Genomic DNA, 27,104 nt, shown 5'->3' with positions numbered 1-27,104 from the left:
TTTTTAATAAAATTTTTATTTTGGAATAATTTTAGATTCGCAGAAGAGGTGCAGAGATAATACAGCTAATTCTCATGTACTCCAGTACAGTTTACCCAATTGCTAACATCTTACATGACCACGGTACATTTGTCAAAACTAGGGCACCTACATTGAGAGATTGCTACTACCTAAACTACAAATTTCATTTGGATTTCACTAGGTTTTTAAGCTAATGTCAATATAAGTATTTTTTAAATAGCAGAAAAAGGGGATTTAGTTTTACAATGATAATTTATGCGCCACCAAAATGATTTTTTTGAGACAGGGTCTTGCTCTGATGCCCAGGTTGGAGTGCAGTGGTGTGATCTTGGCTCATGCAGTCTCAACCTCCTGGGCTCAAGCAATCCTCCTACCTCAGCCTCCTGAGTGGCTGGGACCACAGGTGTGCACCACCATGCGGGGCTAAATTTTTGATCGAAATGATATTGTTGAGAAACTTCTTGTTTATCAATATCATATCACCTTTCTAAAGATTTTTTTATTTAATGATGTATATGAAATATATAATGATAAGTATCATGGATATTGCAAGTGATCAAGAATTGTAAGGTATTCAGTTGAATAGCATAGTACTTCTGAAATGTAAATGAAATCACATTAGACAAAACGTTAACGTGGTAAAAATAAAAATCGTCATTCTCTCCAGCTGTAGAGATATGACAGGATCATTAGAATGCATTATTTCAAGATCTATTTACTTATATTCGAATGTGAAAAAGGTTTAGACTACAAACTCATTTTTGTGAAAATTGTGCTTTTCCATCTCATGGTACATTTTTCATACTGTAAGATGGTCTCGTTTGTTGAGAGATATGCAGGATTTAGGGGGAGCATAATCTTCCATAAAAAAGAATGGTGTTGGTTTTATTGTGCCTGATGAAGAAGAGGAATGGGTGATTTGCGTTGAATTCAATGGATGGGACTCTAATTCGTATATCTATCTCACTCCCACTGCCAGCTGCGGCTTCAGTACCTTGTTCATTTATTTCCACAAAAGCCTTATGGAAAACATTGGATAAAAACAGGTTTCTTGCTGAAGACATTCCTGAGAAATCAGCTTTGCTCTGGCTGAAGGCATCGCTCATCCCCATACTGCTCAGGGTTGACTTGAGATCATAACTGTCTTCCAGCTTGAACTTGGGAAGGTGTAGCTGCACTTCATACAACTCCATCATGTCTGCACTGGTCCACTCATTCAGCTTCTCGTAGGTGATGGCCTTTTCCAGCTGCCCATTTGTAACCAACAAAGAAAGAATCAGTAATTCCAAAGTGGAATGAAAAACAGTAGTAGAGAGAGCACCCTAGGAATTACATAGATGAATTATGATCACTCCCGTTACTCAGGGTGACAACACACACATCTGGAAATCCTTTGGTTGTATAATGTTGACCTTCAAAATCTTTTTTCTGCAGATTAATTGCTATCCGGATATAGGAGAACTAGAGTTTAATTCAAAATGGAAGTACTTCTGCTATAGTATGCAAGACATCAGCTATACACTCAAATACATAAATATAAATATACATTTAGATGTTAGCTATACAAAAGCATATACTCTAGTTAAAGTTGTAAGCCAAGGCACAAAAAAACCTGTTTATCAACATGGGAGACAGCTCTTTGAAAAAAAATTTGGAATAAAATAACACATCTATACTCTAATCAAAACAACATGAGATTAATAATTATAAACTAAGTCAAAAAAGAAAGAAAAGATATGAAAATCCTCCAAATAACAAAAGTAATTATTTTACAGTGAGTTTAAGGATGATTTCCCTCTTCTTTATATTTTAAACTTTTAAAATGATAAATATGTATGTGTACATACTACATATGTATATATGTGTATGTTTGATTTTTTAAATGACATGTTTGTTTTAATGCACATGCATCTTCTAGACTGAAGTTTTAGCTGTCAATGGCATACCTGTAAACCATTTACATTAATAACATGACAATATCTTCAGCTCAGGAAATTGCACTTCTAGGTTTTTATCTTACGAGGGCTTGACTCTAATGGTTATTTGTACACACTGGTTTTATTTTTACTATCCTCTCCAGTTTCACAAATTTTATAACATAATTTGGAAATATTTTCTACATACTAGTAGGATCGTGGAAACTTATAAGTATTAAGAGTCTGACACATGTGAAAAATTAGACACTGTGCAAAGAAAGACAGGCCATCCATTGCATGAGACTCATGTTCAGTTTAGGCATGCAAATTGCTCAGAAGCATGGTTTGACCAAAGTTGTGTACAGATTAATAGAAATTTGGCTGGTAAACAGCTTAAATAATTCTTGAAGAAGGTATTGATAGAGACTTTTTCTCCTGAAGGTTGCTTACTTGATAAAAATGTTCAAAAAATAAGTTTTGGAAGACAGCTTGATGTCTGCGTATGTGTGTGTATACTAATGCAGATGATTAAAATATTAATTTCAAATTACATAGGTCCTACCAGAGGGAAACCTAGACTGATTGAAAGATGGTTATGATCAATCCACACAGTTCTGTGACTGACAAGGTATATTTGTATCTGTTGTACATGTGGCTATGTGTGTGATGACCCCAGGCTGGAGCTGTCTATACATTGCCTAACCTTTCTGAGGAACAGTAATATTAACTTTATAGAGTGTTGTAAAGTTTAAATAATATTGTGAAGGTGAAGTGCCTAGGACTCAAGGTACATTGGTGACCTTTCTCTATAGGAATTAAATAATAGGGAGACCATTCTTCCTGAGAACGATTGGGAGAAACCTTGGCCCACCAGTTCTTTTCTTAGTAAACACTGGAAACACCCTCACATCAGACACACTGATGTTATTTACCTGTTCCAGCCCATTAATGTCTTCTGGCAGTAGGATAAGCAGGCTGAGGTCACGGCTTTTGTAGTAGAGTTGAAGGCCCACTGCTTTTGGCTTTTCTATGTGAAAAATGTGAAGCTTTTTCTTCATAAACATCATTTGCACTGGTTTGCTTGTAGTCTAAAAAAAAAAAAAAAAAAAAAACAGGTAACAAGGTCATTGAAGAAGTATTCCACCAACTCCTTAATTCTCTACCATCATTGGCTCCCAGTTGGTGAAACTGCTGATTTTCTGCTAAATGCTGAATAAAGTTATCCAGACCTTCCTTTATGGAAATATCTATTCCACTGAAAAGTATCGCCAATAGCAGATATGTGAGTTTCTGTTTCTAACACAACTGTGGTAACCCCTATAAATCATAGCAACATGTATTAAATCAAACTCTTAATACATGATCTTGTGTAAATTATGGAAATGCCAATAATCCAGAAACTAAGGCATATTTTACATGAAAATATTTGAGAAAGTATTTTAGTATTATAAAAACTGACATTCACTAAGAGAATGCAAAGACAAGCAATAGATGAGCAGAAAATATTTGCAAAACATACGAGACAATAATAAAAACTCAACAAATAATAAAAAACTCAACAATAATAAAACAAACAAGCCAGTTTTTTTAAATGGGCAAAAGATCTAAGAAACACCTCACAAAGAAGACATACAGCACATGAAAAATGCTCAATCATATGTCACTAGGAGATTGCAAATTACACACGGCTACTAGAATGGCTAAAATATGAAACACTGACAGCACCAAATGCTGATGACGATATGGAGCAACAGGCACTGTCATTTACTGCTAGTGGGAACGCACAGTGGCACAGCCACTTTGGAAAACAGTTCGGCAGTTTCTTACTAAGTTAACCTAGTCTTACCATATGATACAGCAATTGTGCTCCTAGGTATTTACTCAAATATGTTAAAAACAGTGTCCACAGAAAAACTTGCATACAGTGTAGTATTTATAGCAAATTTATTTATTATTGCCAAAAAATTGGAAGGAACTAAGATGTGCTTCAATAGGTGAATGGATAACCAACTGTGGTACAGTTGTACCATGAAATATTATTCAGCAATAAAACAAAAAGATCTATGAAGCCCTGAAAAGACATGGAGGAACCTTAAATTCATAGTGAATGGAGCCAGCCTGAAAAGGCTACGTGCTGTATGAATATAACTATGTGACATTCCAGAAAAGCCAAAACTGTACAAACAAAAAAAGATCAGTGGCTGTCAGGAATTTAGGGGGAATGGATGAACAGGTGAAGCACAGGTCACTTTTAGGGCAGTGAAACTATTTGGAATGCTATTGTAATGGTGGCTACGTGATATTGAGCATTTTCAAAACCCATAGAACAGTACGACATCAAGAGTGGACCCAAATGTAAACTGTAGATTTTAGTTAATAATGATGTATCAATATTAGATCATCAATTATAACAAATATGCCACACTAATGTAAGATGTTAATAATAACGGAAACTGTGTGTGTGTTGAAGGGGGGGACACATGAGAGCCCTATACTTTGTGCACAATTTTTTCTGTAAACCTAAAAATGCTCTAAAAATCAAGCTTATTTTAAAATAAGACCAATTGCCAAATGAAAGCAAAACAAACACCCCTGCAACTTAGATGTTGTAGACATATGTTACTTTTCCATTCTATGTCGAACTGTCAATCACAAAGCCCCACCGTATGCTAAGGTGGTGGCCATATGACAAGGGCTGTATACTGCGAGTACTCCAGCATACTGTGGTTGTTTCCAGAGAGAACCCATGAATGGACCCAACCAGAGCCCTCCTAGACATAATGACAAACACTTTCTCTGTCTACTAGAGTTGTGAAGCTTGAAGACTGAATATGAGGCAACCATATTCCCTGATCATTATTAGAGAATGAGAGTAGCAACTAGAGAGAAAAAGAGAAAGAGACAGCATGAGAATGAACTGGGATTATGTGTTGAGACTCTAAATACCCCAATCACTCACTCCTGGACTTCCCAGTTTTTTGTCACCTCAGCTAATTCCAATACAATTCCCATTTTGCCAGAGCTAGTTTGGAATACTTTTCTACCACTTGCAACTGAAAATTTCCAGTGAATATATAAACCCAGGTAACATTCAGCTCACTTGTCATTAACCTACTGGATTATGTGTTCAGTTCCTTCCCCATCCTCACCGCACTGATTGAGAAATGCCTATTGCACACATTCATCACAGCCATAGTTCCACAGCAGCACTGTTTGTGGCCTATCCCTAGACTAAACAACTGTAACAAACCTTGATCAACTAGTTCCTTTCCTAGGAATTTGGAATGGTATTTTCCAACTGGTTTCTAGAATGGCGAAGGTCCTGTGAGCAGCTATGTTCTGTCATTGTGAACTGGGAAGCAGAGAAAGTTAGACCTCAACCTGAGAGAAGAATGATCGTAGAAACAGAGTTGAAAAAATAGAGGAAAAAATCCTGACAACGTTTAAGTCCTTGTTTCCAATCAGGTCCCAAGGCCCAGCCACACTTCAGCCCATTCACGGGAGTCAGATCTGTAACCTTACTTTAGTCTCCCTTTTTATTGCTTTTACTTATGTAAGCGTAAGAATTTGGTAGAAGTTAGTACTGGTTTAGCAGGGCAGGTACAGAACTTGCAGTGAGGACTCTTAGGTTCTTGTTCTGGACTGCTTCTAACTCAGGCATGCCTCCAGTCACTTGGCTACACTATATTTCTTACCTAGGAAATAAATATGAAAACTACCCTACCCAGCTCACATGGGTAGCAAGGACTGAGTGACTGTATATTCAGACAAAAACAAGGGCAGGGAAATTTCAATGAATTCCCCATGGAACTGAAGGCTTTTAGCCCAGCCATCACTTCCCTAGTAAGAGCCATAGTTCACTAGAACATTCGATCTAAAAGAAGAGTGAATTTATAAGAGAATCACTTGTACAATGCCATGTGAAAATCCAAACTGATCTTTAAAAATTTCCTACCTCATTTATTCTAAAAGGCTTTTCTGTGGTGTTTTGCACTAAGAATTGATGTTCCCAGATTCCTTTAAAGTATAGGGCGTTCACCAGAATCATCCTGGTTGTGGAATCCACAGAGTCATCAGGCAGGAGATTCTGGATTTTACCTGTAAGAAAAAAAGGCAGGTTGCAAATGACTTGTAGAAATATGTATATTTTAACTAAAGACAACCAGGTTTCTATTTTTTCTGAAACTATAAAAGTTTTCTTTAAAAGTCCTGGTTTTTGATTTTCCAGAAATGGACAAGTACTATTCCTGTCCAGAATAGCTGCTGTGAATAAATATAGAAACACTGAAGAAATAATATGCTGGACGGTCAGTAAGCATTATTCCACATAAAGTACAAATTTGCATTTTAATTACAAAAACTTCCCTCTAATATGAGTTGATTTGTACCCCTATTTTGAGGTGACTGAAATATTTCTTACTTTTTCACTTCTGTTTGTACCCACAAACTGTAAGCTGCTCTGATTAACATCTGAAAGGTTGTGCCAGTGTTTTCCTGTTGCCCAAAATATTGCTGTGTGCAATTGCTTCTATCAGATTGCTATAGTTACAACTTAAACTGATATTTGGCTGTCAACCCCAAATACATTCTCTCCAAACTCTCTACCAAAGCACCTTGAATGATTTATAAAAATATGTCAAATATATATCTCTCAAATCAAGTATTATAGGTTTGCTCTAGAGGCACATGTTTGATAACTGAGGTAGATAGAACTGGATTGAGAAGAACCTCCTGGCCAACCCAGCTTCACTCTGCAACAGACACTACTCAGAATAAAGGGCTGATCTTCTAAACTGCCATACAGACATGGGAAAGCTGTTAAAATTATAAGAGACAGCTTGTGGCACTTAATTTAAAAAATAATTTTCAAGGAAAATATTAATAGAATCTGAAGAAATAGTAGAAAATCTGAAAAAAAATTAAACATGATTGAAATTTTACAACTGTCAGGTGATTACCTCCTGTGGAAACAGCATCAACCCCAGACATGTAGACAGGTAAATTCTTTTCAACCTTCAAGTAAATGATAAATCTCTACACTATTAACACAGTTTCAAAGCACAAAATAGAAAATTCTCTGATTACTTTTATCAAGCTAGCATATACCTAGTATAAAAACGACAAGAAAGCACAAAATTCCCATCTGTAAACCCATTTCTCTTGTGAATATAAACAGATAAACTCTAAATCACATTTTAGTAAATAAATCTAATTAATATACATTAGGAATGCAAGAAACATATATTAGGAAATCTACTAATGTAACGTGTTGCTGATATGGCCTGAATATTTGTGTCCCTCCAAAATTCATATGTTGGAACCTAATGTTCAGTGTGATAGAATTAACAGGTGGGGCCTTTGGGAAAGGATTAGATCAGGAGGGCTCTGCCCTCATGAATAGGATTAGTGTCCTTATAAACGGATTGAGGGAGCCTGTTTGCCCCCTCCACTATGCGATGACAATGAGAAGGTGTCACCTTGGAATTATAGAGCAAGCCCTAGCCACACGCTGAATCTCCTGGCACCTTGATTGCGGACTTCCCAGCATCCAGAACTGTGAGCAATAAGTTTCTATTATTTATAAATTACCCAGTCCAAGATGTTTTGTTATAGCAGCTGTAATGGACTGAGACAATTGCTTTGATGACTGATAGGAGAAAAAAATCATAACATCATCTGCAAAAATACTTTTGATCTTCAACATTCATTTCTAATTTTAAAATGATTACTTTGTAAATTAAAATGAAGAATACTTCTATAATATTAAAATAATATTTTTCTTCCACAAACCCATAATAATGCTAACCCAGAAACATTAGTGGTATTTATGGCCTGCTATGACTACTATTATTTAGCAGTTTTCCTCAAAATACTAACTAAAGCAAAAAAAATTAGATGAGATATTATATAAAAGGAAGAGACAAAATTATTATTTGCAAATAATAAGGAAAGCAAGGAGAATCAACTAAAAAACAATGAAAACTAATAAGAAGTTCTTTTAGGTGCTGTTACACTATTACACTAAAAAATTATTTTCTTATCTTCTAACAATAAACAATTAGAAAATGATATAGTTACATCCTAGTGATACACCACATTTATAATAATTATGATTATAAAATATTGTTAAATGATGACATCTTATATACACCAGTGATCCAAACCAAGAAGTTAACATTAATAGAATATTATTGACAGGTCATATTTAAATTTCATTAGTTGTTCTAATAAAGTCCTTTTTTTCTTTAGAAATCAATACAAGACCTTGCATTGCATTTAGTTGTAATTTCTTCTTATTCACCTTTAATCTGGAGCAGTTTCTCACTCATTCATTGTCTTTCATGACCTTGACACCTTCAAGAAAGACTCCCATTTGTTTTGTAGAATTCCCCTGAATTCCCAATTTAGGTTTGTCTGATGTTTAATCAAGATAATACTCAAGTTATGCATTTTTGTGAGAGTATCACCTTGGTAGGTTGAATTGTGTCCCCTAAAAAGAAGTGTCCCAGTTCTAACCCAGAGTACCTGTGAATGTGACCTTATTTGGAAATACAGTCTCTGCAGATGAAATAAAGTTAAGATGATGTCATATTGGATTAAGGTGAGACCCAATCCAATGACTAGTCTCTCTGTAAGGAGGGCGGAATTTGGACATAGGCACACAGAGAGGAGAATGCCATGTGAAGATGCAGAGACAAAAGAGAGATACAGACAAGAAGAGGAAACCATGTACCAATGCAGGCAAAGATTGGAGTGATGCATCAACAAGCAAATGAATGCCAAGGATTGTCAACAACCACCAGAAGCTATGAGAAGCTCATGCAAGTTTCTTCTCTAGAGCCTTCAGAGAGAGCACGGCCTTGCTGACAGCCTGATTTTGACACCTAGCCTCAAAAACTGTGAGAGAATACATTTTTGTTGTTTTTAACCACTCTGTTTACCTTAATGTGTTATGACAGCCCTAGGAAACTAATATAACCACCGAAGTCATGCTATGTTCTTCTCAATGAATCATGTAAGGAAGTGCATGATGCCCATATGTCCTATTACTGGTGCTATTAATTTGAACACTGATTTTTCCAATGTAAAAGGACTGGGTGGGTTTTTTTATTTTTTGGTATCATGTGGGAAGATACTTTGAGAGCATGTAATATTCTGTTTCTCATCAGATTTTTGTCCACGAATTTTAGTATCCATTTATTATTCCTATCTAAAACAATTACTACTGTGGTTACTATTGCAGATGGTGTTTTTCTATTTCCATCATTCTTCTGTATTCATTAACTAGAATTCTACTATGAGAAAGAGGCTTCCCTTCTTCATTTATTTGGATCTTCAATTATTTGTTTGTATCAGTATAGACTCATGGGTATTTGCTTTATTCTATGGGTTATACTCCATTACTACCATTATTTATTTTGTTGCACAAATTGCTCCAGATTTTGTCATTGGAAGCCTCCCCTGTTGGCTCCTGTGTCCTTCTGACGTATTCCCAAGTATTTTGAGCATTTCCTTACATTCTGTTACCACAAAATGTCCTTATCTTGTACTTCCCTTGTCCCAGCTCTGTTACCATCATTTTGTCCAGGAGCTCGGCTTTCTTTTTTTGAAAGGAGTTTAGAAATCAAGATCTGGGTGTCAGATATGCTGATTACTATTGGGATGTCATTGCTTCCAGATGCTCTCAGCAAATGGGACTAGGAAATGTATGCATTGTCACTCATCTGTATCTATTTCTACATTTATCTATTGAATTATCTTTCTGCATATATATTGAAGAGTAGGAGGTCATATTGATACTTTCACTTCCAATCTAATAACACAGGGTTCATTGTAGCCTTTGTCTTTGCCTTATTTGTAATTTCTTTTCTGGCTCTCATGATTTCCAATATATTTCCTTATTTGCTTAATCCTAGAACAAACATAAAGTAGTTTCAGGATTGCAAATCCATTCTTCTATTAAAAACAAATTTAAAAACTAGGGTACAATATTTGTGTACTTTTTTCAGCCTTAAAATACATAGTCGAAGTACACTTAGTTTTTTTAACCTTTGAATTTATAGTCAAAAATCCTGTTTTACAAGGTTACTTAATGTTTTAGACCATATGTTTGTTTAAAACAATGTATCTGAAACAGTGCTACAAGCCAAGATGCCATTAAAGGACTGGAAAATTTGAAGAATCCCGAAAGAGAAAATACAGATAGATAAGACTGATAGAGAAAACCACAGCATACACACACAAAAGGCATCACAGATGATTTCTTGGGAGGTTGGGGTGTTGCTCAGGGAGTTAGAAACTCAAAGGCCATGCATTCATGGAGCTTGTTGGGGGCAGGGAGCATTAGTGAGATTAATGAAATAATTCCATTTATTGCAGTGGCTCCTAACTTTAACTGCAAATTAGGATCTCCTAAAGACTTAAAAATACTGATACTTGAACCTCACTCCAAGATATCTGAATTAGTCCATCTGGAGTTACGCTTAGTAATCAGTAAATTCAGTTTAATACATTGCCACGATTGAGAGTCACTGGTTTAGAGCAATTGTGTTTATTGACTTTCTATACTTCCCTGGGTACCAGCAATGGGCTACAAATACATTAGCTTACAGTCTAGAGAAGTGAGTGAGGACACCCTATGTTACAGTGGAGTTAGAACAGTGTTCCCAAGGTACTAGGAATTCCCAAGAAAAACTGGAAGCTTCCCATGCCCAAAGGCAAGTTATAAACACAGCACATCAATGTCAGCCCAACAGTGACCATAGACAAGGTATAGTGATCTGCATTATAAACTAAGACTGGTAAACTGGGGTTGTCAAACAAAAAAGACACACAGAAAACCAAAAGGATTAACAGGTAAGAAAATCCATCCTATGAGAGAGAAGCATCAACATCAACATGCACTAACAGGAAACAGAATTAACACAGCAAAAAGACTTAAAAATAAGCAAAATTTACATATTCAGATAAAGCGACTGATCTCACTAATGAAAAAGAAATAACCAATAACCATAAGTCTTGAAGAGAAAAGAAATAATTGTCAAAGCAGAACATACATAACTGTGGAAATAAAACTCTTGAATAGATTGACTGAATAGTTGAGTGAACACAGCTGGAGCAAAATCATGATCTGGAAAAGGATAACAGAAGGGCAAAGCGATGAAAAGTAAATATAAATGGAAAATCAAAGCAGATAGGATAGATTGTGAAATTTCAAATTTGTTTATTGGAAGTACTGAAGGCAAGAAGGGACAGAATGAAAAGAAGAAAATCATGAAATAAATAATATACACAATTTCCTTAACCTAAAGGCCTTCATATTTAGATTTAAAATAACTGCCAGCAAAATTATAAAGTAAATAAATAAAAATAAAAAGACCCCTGCCTAGAACATAATGTTGAAACCTCAGAACACCAAAAACATTCTAAAATCTTCTGGGGAAGGTTCAGGGTGCAGGTGTGCTGTTTTTATTAATGATGCTGGATGCTACTGTCTAAAGGAAAAATGAAGACCTTGGAGAAGACCTGTTGAAAGCTCAAGGAAAGAAGTTTCTCTGAGATGGTTCAGGTAGAATCTAGTCATGCCAAATACACTAGCAACTTTCCCTTAAAGGCATATGGAACTCTGCCTCGACAAAGTCTAAGTTCCTGAATAGCTAATTCATTCCTTATTTTATTTGATGTTGAATGCTTCCAAATAGCAGATATTTGTGTCCAAAATAGAAAATACAGAAGGATTACAGCTTTCTCCCTCTCTGGACAATTCCACTTCTGAGGAACAGAGTGAGGAGGGTCAGCTGGAGGAATGAAATCATGGGATGTGGCAAACAAGGCTCAGTAAGAGATTCGGACTGTGTCCACCATGAGCTTATTTTTTGGTGCCTCTCATTTGACCAGTGGTATGATAACAGAATTTTTTAAAGTGTGGATGTCCAATACCATGGCCATATAGCACTATAATCTGCAGTCTGCCTTTTCTTCCATAAAGTAAAAGATTATTTGCTCAGTTCTTCTTCAGAAACAAAACTTCTAGACTTATGCTGCCTAATATGGTGGTCACTAAATGCATGTGGCTACTTAAATTTAAATTAATTGAAATGAAATAAGTTGAAAACTCAGTTCCTCAGTCACATTAGCCACATTTCAAATCACCTGTGTTCACATGGGAATAGAAGCTACTCCACTGGACAGTGCAGATTTATGGCACATCTCCATCATCATAGGAAGATCTTCTGGACAGCTCTGTAATTCAGACACCTGGATTTTGTCATGTACCTTGAGTGCATCAGTCTAAGCTGGGGAAGCAAGGCAAGGACCAACCCCTAAGAGCCGTGCTTATGTGGCATCAGACAACAGCTGTCTTCTTGGCTCTAAAAGGCTTTGCTAGGATGCAAAGCTAGCAGATTAGTTGCCCCAGCCTTCCTATCTGTAGGTTCCCCACCTGATTTCCAAACAACATAACAGTCACCAGGCCAGGAATCTAAGACATAACATTTTGCCCAACTCCAGCACCATTCTTACTCCTGCTTCTGCTATGTTGAATTTGTGTTGTAGGTGACAACATACTTTTGCCTGTGTAATCAAATGTGGTCTCACACAAGCTACAAAAGTTCAAGCAACTAGTAAATGCTAGCTAATCTATAATTCTAAACAAAACAAACTTATTTTCAGATGAATGCAAACCAGGATGGAAGTTAAATACCATGGTCACTCTTGCTTCACCACGGCTTTTGAGTCATGGGCTCAATGTAAAAGGAACTGAGCACTTAGGTCTGCCAATGTTATCCATTCATTCCAATAAACATTAATGTTCTGAACAACTGCCATGAGCAGGCCTGTTATGTGTGATTTAAAGCTGAAGGCAGAGTTATGGCACATGGAGTCCTTGAGTCTAGCAGGGGACATAAATGTATAAGCAGTTAGTTTTGATAACAGTGTGGTAAGGGTCAAAGTAAAGGTTTGCACAAATGTCTGGGAGCAAAGAGGAGGATGTTTAGCCTGAATGAAGCCCTGAGAAGTTATTTGGGGGCAAAGAAGGGGTTGGGGGTGGCAGGGCAGGGAACGGTATTTCAGATAGAAGAAATGGCATGAGTACAGGGCCATTAAGTAGCACAGGGAGTTTGGGACACTCTATGACATGTAGAATCTCTGAAATATAAATTTTAATCCAGGGAGTGACAAGAGTTTAAGTGGAGAGACAAGCAAGGCTCCACAGTCACATTGGGCCTTATATGTCTGGTTAGGGGCTTTGTGTTGATGCCATAGGTCATGGGGCAGCATGAATCAGTTTTGAGTAGAGGAGTGACATGGCCTATCTGGTCTAATTTGTATTTTAGGCAGGTAATTTGGGTGGTAAATGGAGGTTAGATTTGAAGGGAACAAGATTAGAGGCAAATTATTGCATTTGTGCAGATAACAGATAGTGAAGAAAGAAAGGCTGTGGAGGAAGGGATTTGAAAGGAAAAGTGAACTCTGAGAAACATTTAAGAGGAAGCAAAGGAAAGGGGAGAATTTAGAGTATCTCTCAGATTACTGTTCTGGGCAAGTGTGTGATTGGTGTACCCATTCACCAAGATGGAGAATACATGAGGAAGACAAGGTCTGGGAAAACCATTCTGAATGTGATTTCAGGTATGGTGAATTTGAAATGCATGGGACCCTTGGCAAATATGTCTAGCAGGTGTTTGTTATGAGCCCTGAAGTTCAGAGGAGAAGACAGCAAAACATTCCATGTGCTTAGACACAAAGCAAAGGCATCATCATTAATATTCATTAATGACAAATGATGAATTAATCTTCATTAAGTCATGAATGATTAATTAATCTTCATTAATGATGATGCCTTTGTATTTCTTCATAAGATATAATATAATATCAATTGAAATGTTGATTTAAAAGGCAGCATGGTGTGTAGAAATCAGTTCAGACTTTGGAACTAAGCTGACTTATATTTGAAATCCTATTGCTGAAGCTTTAAACTGTGTAATCATAGATAATTTCTCTAAAATCTCAGCTTCCTTATTTCCAAAATAAGGATAATAATAAAAGACTGTTAAATTGCCTGGGAGAATCCTTCTACTACTTCCTTTTAGAAATAAAACCCTGAAATTTAGGTGACAAGTGGCAACCCAGCTGAAAACTCCATTTTGCAAGTCTTTCTACCAGCAAGTATGGTGACTGGAATTGACTGGAATGTGGTTGGTCACTCTTGCCTGGAATTAGGGGCTTTTTGATCCTAAAACTAGGAAAGTCACAGGCAAACCAGAATGCACTGGTCACCCTAGCAGAAAGTGTGTTATGGACTAAGTTTAGACCAGTGGGAGATGAGTGGAATTAACATGTGAAACTTCCAGGGCATCCCCTTAAAGACAAATTAGCTTTTGATGAAACTTCTTTTCCCCACTTCCTGCTGCTAGTACAACTGGCTATTGTAAGAACCATCTTGCACCTAGAGATGGAAGCCACGTATTGAGGATGGCAGTCCTGAACACCAGCCTGGATCTCTGGATGGCCTTGGGAGGCAGAATGCTCTCTCTAGCCTAGGATGCCTAACTACCTTTGAACTATTATTTGAGAGAAAGACAAACTTGTGTCTTATTAAGCCACTGTATTTTGGGTGTCTTCTTTAGAGTAGTTTAATCCATACTCTAACTGATACTTGAACTTACTTTGAAAAGTATTTAAGATTCTATAGCACATTTAATGCCACATTTCTGTTATTAGTAGATACTTTTCCTTAAAAACAATGCATGCGGCAGTACTTTCAATTTCCTTTTTGCATTTTTCTGCTTTTTACCCTTGGGCTCTTCTTTGGAATTAGTGGGAGATGATAATTTTCTTGTCTATTTGGTAAAGTGATGGCCTGACTTAATTGTTTGTTTTAGAGGAGACTTATTAGGAAGGCAGTGAATCTAAAAATTATGTACATGAATAGAAATAAATGTTCTGAATATTTACAATGTGTCCACACTTCTATTTAAGGAGTATACATACTTACACATGACACAAACTAAAATAAATCCAAGGATGTTTGGGGAAAGCACGCTGCCAAGTCCCTTGGTGAAAGCTTACCCTCGGTCTGTCTTTCAACCCAAGAGTTGATGTCCTTTCTGATTTGATCAGAAGCTTCCACAAAGTTAACAGACTGAGGCTCTGCACCAAAATATGTTTTCATGTCTTCCAAATATTTCTGAAAGACATAGATAAAAATCCCCTTTTGTAGAGTTTGTTCAAAATTGAGAAATCAAATCTATTTAGATTATCAAAAGAACTAAGTAGGTGGGCAATTGCACACTCCCACACCATCACTCCATCCTCTCTTTCCTGACTCCCAGTTTTGGTCAAAAACTAAACACTTCCCTCTTCAAACTTAGCAGGGCACTGGCTAGCTATGCAGAGCTCCAGCTGTGGAAGGAAGTACTGATGCCCACATTTTGGGGGCTTCCACATCCTCTTCCTTTCTATTTTTATCCATGCCTTGAAATGAGGCTAGAATGGAAAGGGACTACAAATAACAAGAGTGACCCCAGTGGCCAAGAGGCATTGGGCATTGTACTTGACTTTTTATGGTAGGGATGAAACCAAAGTGAGGCTTGTGATACTGATAGCTTCCTTCTGTGGATTCTAAACATCAAGAATCTCGTGGAGGGCCCTTGAAGAAAATCATATCCTGCCATGAAAATGGGTTTCTAAGCAGAGTTGAATGTTATATTAAGCATTCTGAGGCAAAAAAAAAAAAAAATGAGGCCTCCACCTCCTCCTGGTCCTCTGATGTTCACCCAGTGGCAGTCATCACATGTAGGCTATGACTGAGTTTGCTGTTATGGGGGCATCTGCCTTGGGAACATAATTTATTCTTCAAGACCTTGTAGTATTCCTTCAATTTGCTTACTTTATGGAGGGCTTGTAGGAGTAAAAAGTGATGAGTTAATTCTGTTGCCAGGAAGTGGCTTGAAGATTATGAAGTCTAAATTCTGTGGAATTTAAAATCTAGTAAAAGGAAAACTTAAATATTTATGAGGGACCACTGCCTGTCTTAATTCAGGGCTTGTGGACATATAAAAATATGTTTGTCTCTATCTCTGTGTCCCTCTTATTTCTAAGTGCCCACTGAGTCAATCATGTCTCCTACTTCTGCATCAAATGAGAGTCCATGAGCCTACAAGAAAGGAAACTGTCTTTAAGATTCCATTTGGATGATTTTATATATTTAGTAATAACAAAGCTCAATTCCTGAACTCCCCAGAATTCACTAGATTTGAACAGGGATAGCATTGCTTGAAATCACAAGGTAGCTTTATTTTATCTTATCGCTATTCTTCTACCGTATCTAATTTCCTTGCTCTTTGCCCACTGGACACATGGGTCCTCCTGCCCAAAGAGATGTTGGACAATGAAGTAAATTATTGACCTGGGTTGTCATGTGACCCTCTTAACAGAGGACAGAGTCATCATGGTCTGCATTGGTGGGGTTTCAACCATTAGTAAAGAGGAGAAGTTGATATTATTTCATGTTTCATGTTCCCAAAGTCTGTAAAGTCTTGATGTGAAAACTGCTCACTTTTCTCATCCCAAGGTCAGTTTTGCTCTCAAGTAGACAGCCTCCAGCCAAGTCTCCATATGTATTTGTAGGCCATTCTCAGGGGTTACCTCTTTATTCTAGACAGAAATATCTGATTGCTAGATCTGATTTGAGACCTGTTATTGGTTTCCTTTACCACTAGACACTCATTGGTTGGTCTAATTGATTGTTTACAGGAAAGTACTGACCACATGAAGATTGTCCCTGGATCCCTAAAGAAATATACAGAGTTTACTGATTGGTCTCACATTGCTCTTTCTTTTCCATTAGCTTAAAATAAGACATTTGCACTTACATTGTGAAATGGATACGTTTTCTCTCCATATATCGCATTGGCTGTTTTAAGTAGGTAGTCATTGTTGGGCTTGAGGATTTCTGAGATAAGTGTTTGGAAATCAGAGTGTATTTCTTCCGAGTTGCTCAATTTGAATTCCTTTAAAAGAGAAGGAACTAGTCAAATAAAAATGTTGGACAAGAGTTACGTACATGTTAGCAAACTAAAGCTAAATAAAATTATTTGGGGAATTGCAAACAAAAGTTGAAAATGTTCCTAAAGTGGATAAAAATGTTTTCTTTAGTGTTAGTGCAAAAGAATGAAATGTTATTGAGGCCATAATTTTCTTCACATTTAGTTTGCAAAAGCAGGCAAGAAAAAGTTTGAAACTAGAGAAATTTTTAGAGAGATTAAAAGGACATGGGGACAAGAGATCTTTCAAAAAGTGTAGATATTTTGTATTCTGAAAAAATGTTTCTGTAACTTTAATATATGTTTCTAAGAAAAATTACCTGCTAAAAGTTGCTTAAGTTATCACTAAAATACATGCGCTAAAAGTACTTTTTCCTTAATTATCAAATATATATTAAAGGATAAGATATACCATTTTCCTTTTTTTTTCACTTTCGGGGTCAGATTTGACTCCCTGGTCTCTATTAAATTGAAGCACCTGTAATTTCAATAAAAAGACAAATGAATAGACTGCAGAGAAGTAATCATATAAATCATACATCATCTGTAAATACAAGTCAGTCATTCCTATAATTGCAGAACATATAATTAGTTAAACAAAGGGGCTCTGACTTGACTTAAATAATGTGAGTAATAAAATAAGTCAAGAACTGCTTTTAAATAAATTTTCTAAAGTCAAATTTAAGTTGCTAGTCTCTTTATTTTCCTATGTTTTATAACTAGAATGATGTTGGGAAAACCTTGAGGTAAAATTCTTTTTTTCCGTATTTCCTTTTTACTCATGGTTGTTTTAAGAAGAATGCTAGGTGTCCAACTGAGACCATCATTTAGACAGTTTAAGTAAAAGCCATAATTATGTGGAAAATCAAGGAATTTTAGTTGTTTTTTTTTTTCTAGTTACATGCTCAGTTCCTATTGTCTACCACCACTTGACATATTTAGGCACAATGTTTGTGTTTACCCCAGCATTTCGTTGGAAAGTTAACAGGAAGGATGTAGATACTCTTCTTTCCTTGGAATTGTACAACAATAGAACAGAAGGCAATACTTTTATCTGCCAAGTCCTGGACCCGGCTGACAATAAGAAATACAGTATACTGCATCAAGGGTTGCATTGACCCATGGTAATAGAACACGGGCCACCTGCCGTACATAAAGGGGTGCACAGTTAATTCATGAGGCTCATTTGCAACTGAAAGTGTTAACATCCGAAACAAGGACAAGCAACACCCAGCAATATATTTATATGAAATAGATTCACATTGGAATCCACTTAAGATTGTCTATCACATTAATGATTAAGACTTTTGAGCTAATGAACCTGTCATTAACAAGTTGTGAACAAGGATTTTGTTGTTGCTGTTGTTTTTAAACCACTTGATATCTTGTGAACTACAAGAGTAAGGATGATATCCCAAGTCCAGACTAATATAGCATGTGTTCTGCCCACTTCCCTCAGAATTACCAACCTTGTTCATATCCATACTTTCTAAGGAAGTCACCTTCTTGGGTGAAAATTCTGTCATTTGGCCTTTTGGTTTTGCAAGATTTAGGGCCGAGTTTACTCTTTCTGGTTTTTTTTTATTTAAAATCGTATTTATATATACATATTGTTGCATATATATGTATTCATATATATTTTTACACACACATATGGCTATTTTGCTATCTATGACTACATATATATATTTACATACACACAATGTTTTGAGGATGCTTATTGCAAAAATAGTTCTGTATATAATAGTATTATATTGTTATTGTAATGATCTTAATGGGCTCCTTAGATTCATTCAGATAACCAGGGACTAAACAAAGAGAGAATCAAACAAAGCATGAGAAACAGAATTCTTTTATTTTTCTTTTTTGTGTCTTCAAGAAAATCCTTATGTGATTATAAAGATGCTGAATTATTCTATTATTTAAAGTTTGACCAATTACTTTTTAAATAATATCATCAAAATAAAATTGGTTTTGGTGTTGAACAAAAATTGATAACCTCATCCTTTCTCCATTTTATTTTGCTAAAGGACACAGGTTCTCAAATGGTTTTCCTAGCAACAGTTTGCAAATTGATTCTCTTTGCCAGGATTTGTTTTATGGTATAGAATGTTTTAATGTATGTCTTGTTTTAGAGAATGTTATTGTGAAATGTAAATTATTGAGTTGTCAAGAGAAAACTGAAGTTAAAAGGCAATGAAAGCACTTAGTTTACAAGAAACAGAAGACGGTTGACCTTTTCCACTCACCTGGGCCATTTGGGCTGCAGTGGTACCTTTGGCGCCCAAATACACCATGGTCAAGGAAGTTGAGATGCTCCAGGAAGAAAAGAAAATATTTTTACCCTGAGCAGATTCAGCTAGCTTTTTGCTCAACTCCAGGGCAAACTGGTTGATTGATGTTGCTAGAGCGTCCATTGAGGAAACCTAAGAAAAATAAAGCAAAAGTTAGAGAGCATATTAATATTTATTTCCACTTCACCTTTGAAAAAATATGTATTCATAGTTGCATACATATCCATATACATTGTCATAGGAGCTGAATAGACTTTAGCAAAATTCTAGTCCAATAATAGTATTTTATATATTAAAACACTGAAGTTTAGAGAATTTAAGGGAATTGCCTCAAATTTTAGTGCTAATGTGCATTAGAGAATAAATGGATTCTGGTCAGTTAAAACCTGAGTCCCATAACGTAGTTTTTGCCACTCTCTTGACATTTTTCACACCACCAGTTTTGTTTCCATGTGTTTGTATCTAGTTTTTCCAACTCCAGCATAAGCTTCTTGAGAGCAAAATATTCTTCTTATGCTGCTTCGTGCACCCAACAGCACCTAGCTAAGGATTTTGCACAAAATGTGTGCTTATAAATATTTATTACTCACTTACAATATTCATAGTTTGGGCTGTAACTACCATTTTTAATTTATGTAAACATGGAATCATGCACAACTAATTGGAAAATGCTTGTAGAGAAGTTGAGAAGTTAAGGCTGTTTGTCTTTATTATCACTCATTTGAGACCCTCTGAAACTAGTCTTCTGGAACAAGAGTACTCAGGTTTCCTCATCTTTTTTGATATTATACTCAACATCTAAATGTCATCTCTAATGGAAGCAACCAAACAGCTGACTAGCCTACCACACCTGCATGTACCTGGCCTGAAAATGACAGGTGCCCCAATCCACAGCAAATGTGCACCACCACCACTCCATCACAAACACTCACAGCCTGGACCACTGAGGCAATTGCAGACATTATTGATGATGATTACAACTGAGGAAACTGCATGGATATTATGCTACCAAGTCCACCCTAAACCAAAGTCAACATACCATAGCCACCCAATACCATAATATTTTAATTTAAAAGCCTTTTAAAACTAGGTTTCTATAGCTAATTCCATCTATTTTGATTTTATGGCAAAATAATTTCTCAAATAAGTTAAAACGATTTAACCAAGTGCTAAGGGAATCTGTTACTGCTAGACCAGCCTTACAAGAAATCCTTAAGGAAGTTTTAAACATGGAAACAAAAGAATGATACCTGTTACTTAAGTACGTAGTGCACACACTTTATAAAGCAACCACACAATAGAAACCACAAAGAAACCAGCTAATAACTTCACAATAGGATCAACACCTCACAAATCAATATTAACCTTGAACGTAAATGAGCTAAACACCATATTTAAAAAGCACAGAGTGGCAAGTTGGATTAAAAAACAAGACCCATTAATCTGCTGTCTTTAAGAGACCCATCTCACATGTAATAACACCCATAGGCTTAAACTAAATGGTTGGAGGAAGAGCTATCACACAAATTGAAAACAAAATAGAGCAGTGGGTGCTATTCTTATATCAGATACAACAGGCTTTAAGCCAACAAAAGTAAAAAGTGACAAAGAAGGGTATTATATAATGGCAAAAGGTTCAATTCAACAAGAAGACTAAACTATACTAAATGTATACGCACCCAACTTTGGAGAACCCAGATTCATAAGACAAGTACTCTTCAACCTACAAAAAGACTTAGACAGACACACAACAATAGTGGGGGACTTTAACACCCTATTGACAGCATTAGACAGATCACTGAGGCAGAAAACTAACAAAGAAAAACTTGACCAATTGGACTTATTAATAAACATCTACAGAATACTCCAACCATCAACCACAAAATACACATTCTTCTCATCTGCACGCAGAATATACTCCAAGATTGATCACATGCTCAGCCATAAAGCAAGTCTCAACAAATTTTTAAAAACTGAAATTGTACCAACTATACTCTCAGACCACAGTGCAATAAAAATAGAAATCAATGCCAAGAAGATTTCTCAAAACCACAGAATTACTTGGAAATTAAACAACATGCTACTGAATGACTTTTTGGTAAACAATGAAATTACGGCAGAAATCAATGTCTTTGAAATAGACACAGAGATATAACATACCAAAGTCTCTAAGATGCAGCAAAAAGCAGTGTTAGGAGGAAAGTTTATAGCACTAAATGCCTACCTTAAAAAGTTAGAAATATTTCATATTAACTATCAAACATCAGACCTAGACGAACTAGAGAAACAAAAACAAACTAACTCTAAAACTTCCAAAAGAAAAAAACATAAGTAAAATCAGCAAAACTGAATGAAATCGAGACCCAAAAATCCATACAAAGAATCAACAAAACCAAAAGTTGGTTTTTTGAAAGTATAAACGTGATTGATAGACTGCAGGCTAGATTAACAAAGAAAAAAAGAGGAGATATAAATAAGCACAATCAGAAATAACAAAAGTGACGTGACAACTGATCCTAGAGAAATACAAATGATCCTCAGAGACTACTATGACTACCTCTATGCACACAAACTAGAAAATCTAGAGAAAATGAATAAATTCCTGAAAACACACAACCTCTCAAGATTAAATTAGGAAAATATTGAGACCGTGAACAGATCAATATCAAGTTTCAAAACTGAATCAATAATAAAATCCTACCAACCAAAAAATGCCCTGGAACAAATAGATTCACAGCTGAATTCTACCAGATGTACAAAGACAAGCTGGCATCAATGCTGATGAAATAATTTCAAAAAATTAAAGAGGAGGGACTCCTCTCTAACTCATTCTACAAAGCCAGCATCACCCTGGTACCCAAACCTGGCAAAAACACAATAGAAGAAGAAACCTATAGGCAAATATCTCTGATGAGCATAGATGCAAAAATGTTCAACAAAATCCTAGCAAACTGAATCCAGCAGCATATCAAAAAGTTAATTTACCACCATCAAGTAGGCTTTGTTCCTGGAGTACTATATTGGTTCAACATACGCAAGTCAATAAATGTGATTCACCACACAATTAAAAACAAAAAACATCTGATCATCTCAATAGAGGTGGAGAAAGCTTTCAATAAAATCCAACATCCATTCATGATAAAAAACCTCAACAGACTAGGTGTTGAAGGTATATACCTCAAAATTATAAGAGCTATCTGTAACAAACCCACAGCCAATATCATACTGAATAGGCAAAAGCTGGAAGCATTCCCCTCAAGAACTGGAACAAGACAAGAACGCCTACTCTTTACCACTCCTATTCAACATAGTACTAGAAGTCCTGGCCAGAGCAATGAGACAAGAGAAAGACATAAAAGGCACCCAAATAGGAAAAGAATAAGTCAAACTCTCTCTCTTCATTGACAATATAATTCTATACTTACAAAACCCTAAAGACTCCACCAAAAGCCTCCTGGAACCGAAAAATGGCTTCAGTAAAGTTTCAGAACACAAAATCGATGTACAAAAATCAGTAGCATTTCTATATACCAATAACATTCAAACAGGGAGCCAACTCAAGACTACAATTCCATTTACGATAGCCAAAAAAAAAATAAGATAAAATATCCAGGAATACACCTGATCAAGAAATTGAAAGATCTCTACAAAGTGAGCTAAAAAAAAACACTGCTAAAAATCATAAATAATACAAACAAATGGAAAAACATTCCATGCTCATGAACAGGAAAAATCAATATAGTTAAAATGGCCATACTGCCGAAGGCAAACCTCGGATGGAATGCTAGTTCTATCAAACTACCAACGTCATTTTTCACAGAATTGGAAAAAACTATTCTAAATTTCATATGGAATCAGAAAAGAGCCCCAATATCCAAAGCAAACCTAAGCAAAAAGAACAAACCTGGAAGCATCACGTTACCCAACTTCAAACTACACTATAAGCCTGCAGTAACCAAAACAGCCTGGTGCTGGCACAAAAACAGACACATAGGCCAATGGAACAGAATAGAGAACCCAGAAATAAAGCTGCACACCTACAGACATCTTATCTTTACCAATGTAAACAAAAACAAGCAATTGGGAAAGGATTCTATTCAATAAATGATACTGTGATAGCTGGTTAACAATATCCGGAAAAATGAAAGTAGACCCTACCTTTCAACATGTACAAAAATTAACTAAAGATGGACTAAAGACTTGAATGTAAGATCTCAGACTATCAGAATCCTAGAAAAAAAAAATCTAGGAAACACCATTCTGGATATCAGTGTTGGGGGAAGTATTCATGACTAAGTCTTAAAAAGCAATTGCAACAAAAAACAAAGTGGAACCTAATTAAACTGAAGAGCTTCTGCACAACAAAAGAAACTATCAACAGAGTAAACAGACAACTACAGAATGGAAGAAAATATTTGCAAACTATTCCACTGACAAAAGTTTAATATCCATTATGTATAAGGAACTTAATTCAACAAGCAAAAAACAACCCCATTTAAAAATGCCAAAAGACATGAACAGACACTTCTCAAAAGAAGACTTACAAGTGGGCAACAAACATGAAAAAATGCTCAACATCATTAATCATTAGAGAAATGCAAGTCAAAACCATAATGAATACTACCTTGTATATGTCAGAATGGCTGTTATTAAGAAGTCAAAAAACAAGAGACGCTGATGATGCTGTGGAGAAAAGGGTACACTGTTGATAGAAATGTAAATTAGATCAGCTACTATGGAAAGCAGATTGGAGAATTCCCAAAGAACTTAGAACTACCCTTCAACCCAGCAATCCCATTACTGGGTATACATTCAGAAGAATATAAATCATTCTACCAAATAGAGACACGCACACGTGTTCATCACAGCACTATTCACGATAGCAAAGACATGAAATCAACATAGGTGCCCATCAGTGTTGGATTGGATAAGGAATACGTGGTACATACACACCATGGAATACTATGCAACCAAAAGAAGGAATTAAATTATGTCCCTTGCTGCAACATGGATGCACTAGAGGCTGTTATCCTAAGCAAATTACGACAGGAACAAAATACCACATATTCTCACTTATAAGTGGGAGATAAACATTGGGTACTCATAGACTTAAAGATGGCAAAAATAGACACTGGGGACTACTAGAATGGGAAGGCAGAGAAGGGAGAAAAGATTGAAAAACTAACTATTGGGTACTACGCTCACTACCTAGGTGATGGAATCAATCAAACCTCAACCTCAGCATCACACATTATACCCTTCCAACAAACCTGCATATGTACCCTCTGAGTCAAAAATAAAAACTGAAATTATTTAAAAAATAAAATAATTCAAATTCTTAGGCCTAGGAAATCTCATTAATGCCAAGGTTGTATAGAGTTACGTCTTGCATGAACGTCACCTGGCCTTCTGAGAAACATAGAATGAGAGCTTTGGAAAACATTAGGAATTCTCTATACTCTAATAACTTAATCATGAGAGAGGCATGTGTAGACAAAGTTTTGGTTTCATCATAACTTGGAGTTAAAAGTGATATTGTGGGAATCCCCCCAGCCATAAACTTAGACTTAACCAAACAGCTTCCCCACCTCTAAATCATGCCCTAGGTGTGGCTCCTGCCTACTCCAAAAGCTTATGGTAATCCCAGGCTGACATTATTTGATGAAATAGAAAACAAAAAAGACTGTAGATCTGTAGTAATTCTACACCCTCATAAAATATTGAATATTTGCCTGTCATGTTCTTCCTCAACAGATCAAATGCCATCTTCAAAATAACTCTGTACTTCCTTTAAGGCTCTTACTCATTCAAATAACATTTTGTTACCTGCATACAGTATATATCAAGCTTTGTATTTTTAAAACTCATGATTTAAATTTACACGGAAAATGTTTGGTTTTTGGCCAAACCACACTCTTCATAAAGTGGGGAGAAAGTACCATTTCAGAGGCTGGAGTTTTTCTACCTTAGTTTATGGTTATTCTAGTGTTTATTTACTAGTAACATGTTCCTGAAAACAATAATTCTCTATTATAAAAGCTAATTTCTCATGTAAACTTAATATTTAGTTGTATTCGTCTTCATTAATTCCCTTATTAATATCATTATTTTTATATCAGATATTACCCAGAACATACAAGAGAAACAATTCTTTATTTTCTTTTTTAAAGAAATCTAATGAAGCACTAAGCCATCCATTAGTGATATTTAACCCAACGATGAAAAATACTCTCTGAAGGGTGTAGAATTGTGAGATGAAATGTTACAGGAGATAATTATTCCATACAAATATTGGACAATTATATTTTCAGAGAAGACTGCAAATGTGTAGGTCAGAAGTCTACCAGGTCATTTTCAAAATTAATTGCTCTTTTGCAGTTTTCAAGAGCTATACACTGATCATCTGTGAGCTTAACCTGTAGACGGGCTCAGAGGAGAAGCCAAAGAGAATTAAGAAAGCAAGAAAAGGATAGTGTCATGCATCAAAATGTCTCATCATAGACATTTCATCATCGCATGCCCCTAGCATATCAGTGTTGGAAAGACCCTTAGAATCTCCCTAACCCAGCTCCCCCATTTTGTCTGCTAAGAAACTGAAGCTGAGAGAGGTTGATTGAGCAAAGGATGCACAGCAGAGTCAAAACTGCAACTTCGTTATCTTGACTGTGAATACAGTTGCTCTTGCCATTGTATCTCATTGTGTTTAAGATTTTAGTGGCTAAAGAGAGAGATTACGTGATGGAGAACCATCAGGAGGAGAAAGAAGACCTGGAGAGTGGGGAGAAGGATTCTTGTCCCGTTTTCCATGAGACACTCCCAAGGGCCCCTTGCCTTTCTGATGACACTGATAATATTACCTCCTCATGGAGTTGTGCATATCAGAGAATGACAGCTTCCCCAATCCCCAGCACCTCTCTATTCACCTAAGGCCTTTTTTAGAAACAGGTAATAGTTTGGGGTGGTTTATGAAGAGCACCTAGTATAATGTGGGGGATTAGGAACATTGATTATTTCACAGAAGAGAAGAAAGCTAATGGCCCATGAAATGGTGGCCAGGAGAGGAGAGTGGGGTTTTGGGTTTGAGGAGGGGAACTGTTAAAGAGTCAAACCATGAGTTCCATATATTAATGAATAGGATCCAAATTCAGGGTGCCAAGCTCACATTTCCTAAAGAGTTGAAGGGTTTTGGCTCAACTGTCCTGAGAGAATATTTTATTTATCTCTGCCTATGTTGACAGATACAGAAATGTGACTGGAGGAAACTTCACTCATGATTTCACAATTCCCAGTAAAACAAGGAGGAAATTCCACTCCACAATTCCTAGAAAAACAATTTCTCTAACTTTTTTGGGGAATGAATGTTCTTTCCCCCATATCCCTTTTTCTAGTACAAACTTCAAACCAGCTCAGGTTACTCTCTGACTTAAACAGAAAAATTCTTAAGGGATTGGGCCTTATCTATTATTTCTGGACTTTTTTTGGGGAAGGGGTCTTCATTATTTGTTACCTAGCTAGGCACTTCAACCAAGAGGAAAAACATAAATAAAATCATTAACCAAAGAAATATTTACAATACCTTGTTTTCTTCCACTGGAGCAGAGCTGGCAATTTGCTCCTGTAGTAAGAGATTGTGGCTGAAGAGTTGAGAAACTTTCAACTGAAGAAATTAAAAAAAAAAAAAAAAAAAAAAAAAAAAACTTAGCACCTCCCTGTTCTTAGCTCCACCCTCTGATTCAGTTTCACAAGCATGTATACTCTTTCTTTCAGGCTTATTTTTGTCAGAAGTCTCAATAAAAAGACAGAAAGAGACAGTTAAGGGTTTGCCT

At 36.1% G+C, this 27,104-nt stretch overlaps 1 protein-coding gene across 1 annotated transcript; it reads right to left on the bottom strand.

The window, feature by feature from the left end:
- Positions 1 to 26,937, bottom strand: SERPINB10 (serpin family B member 10). Its single transcript, XM_024235917.3, has 8 exons — positions 26,855 to 26,937; positions 19,234 to 19,410; positions 17,397 to 17,462; positions 16,814 to 16,951; positions 15,009 to 15,126; positions 5,893 to 6,035; positions 2,870 to 3,025; positions 1 to 1,268 (listed from the first exon to the last, which is right to left on the bottom strand). The coding sequence occupies exons 2-8, from the start codon at positions 19,399 to 19,401 to the stop codon at positions 864 to 866; spliced, it is 1,194 nt and encodes a 397-aa protein (XP_024091685.3). The 5' UTR covers positions 19,402 to 19,410; positions 26,855 to 26,937; the 3' UTR covers positions 1 to 863.
- Positions 26,938 to 27,104: the final 167 nt, after the last annotated feature.

Source organism: Pongo abelii, chromosome 17, assembly GCF_028885655.2.
Source record: "Pongo abelii isolate AG06213 chromosome 17, NHGRI_mPonAbe1-v2.0_pri, whole genome shotgun sequence".
Lineage (NCBI taxonomy): Eukaryota > Metazoa > Chordata > Mammalia > Primates > Hominidae > Pongo > Pongo abelii.
The sequence above is the reverse complement of the archived record's forward strand: the minus strand, read 5'-3'. Positions and strand labels throughout refer to the sequence as shown.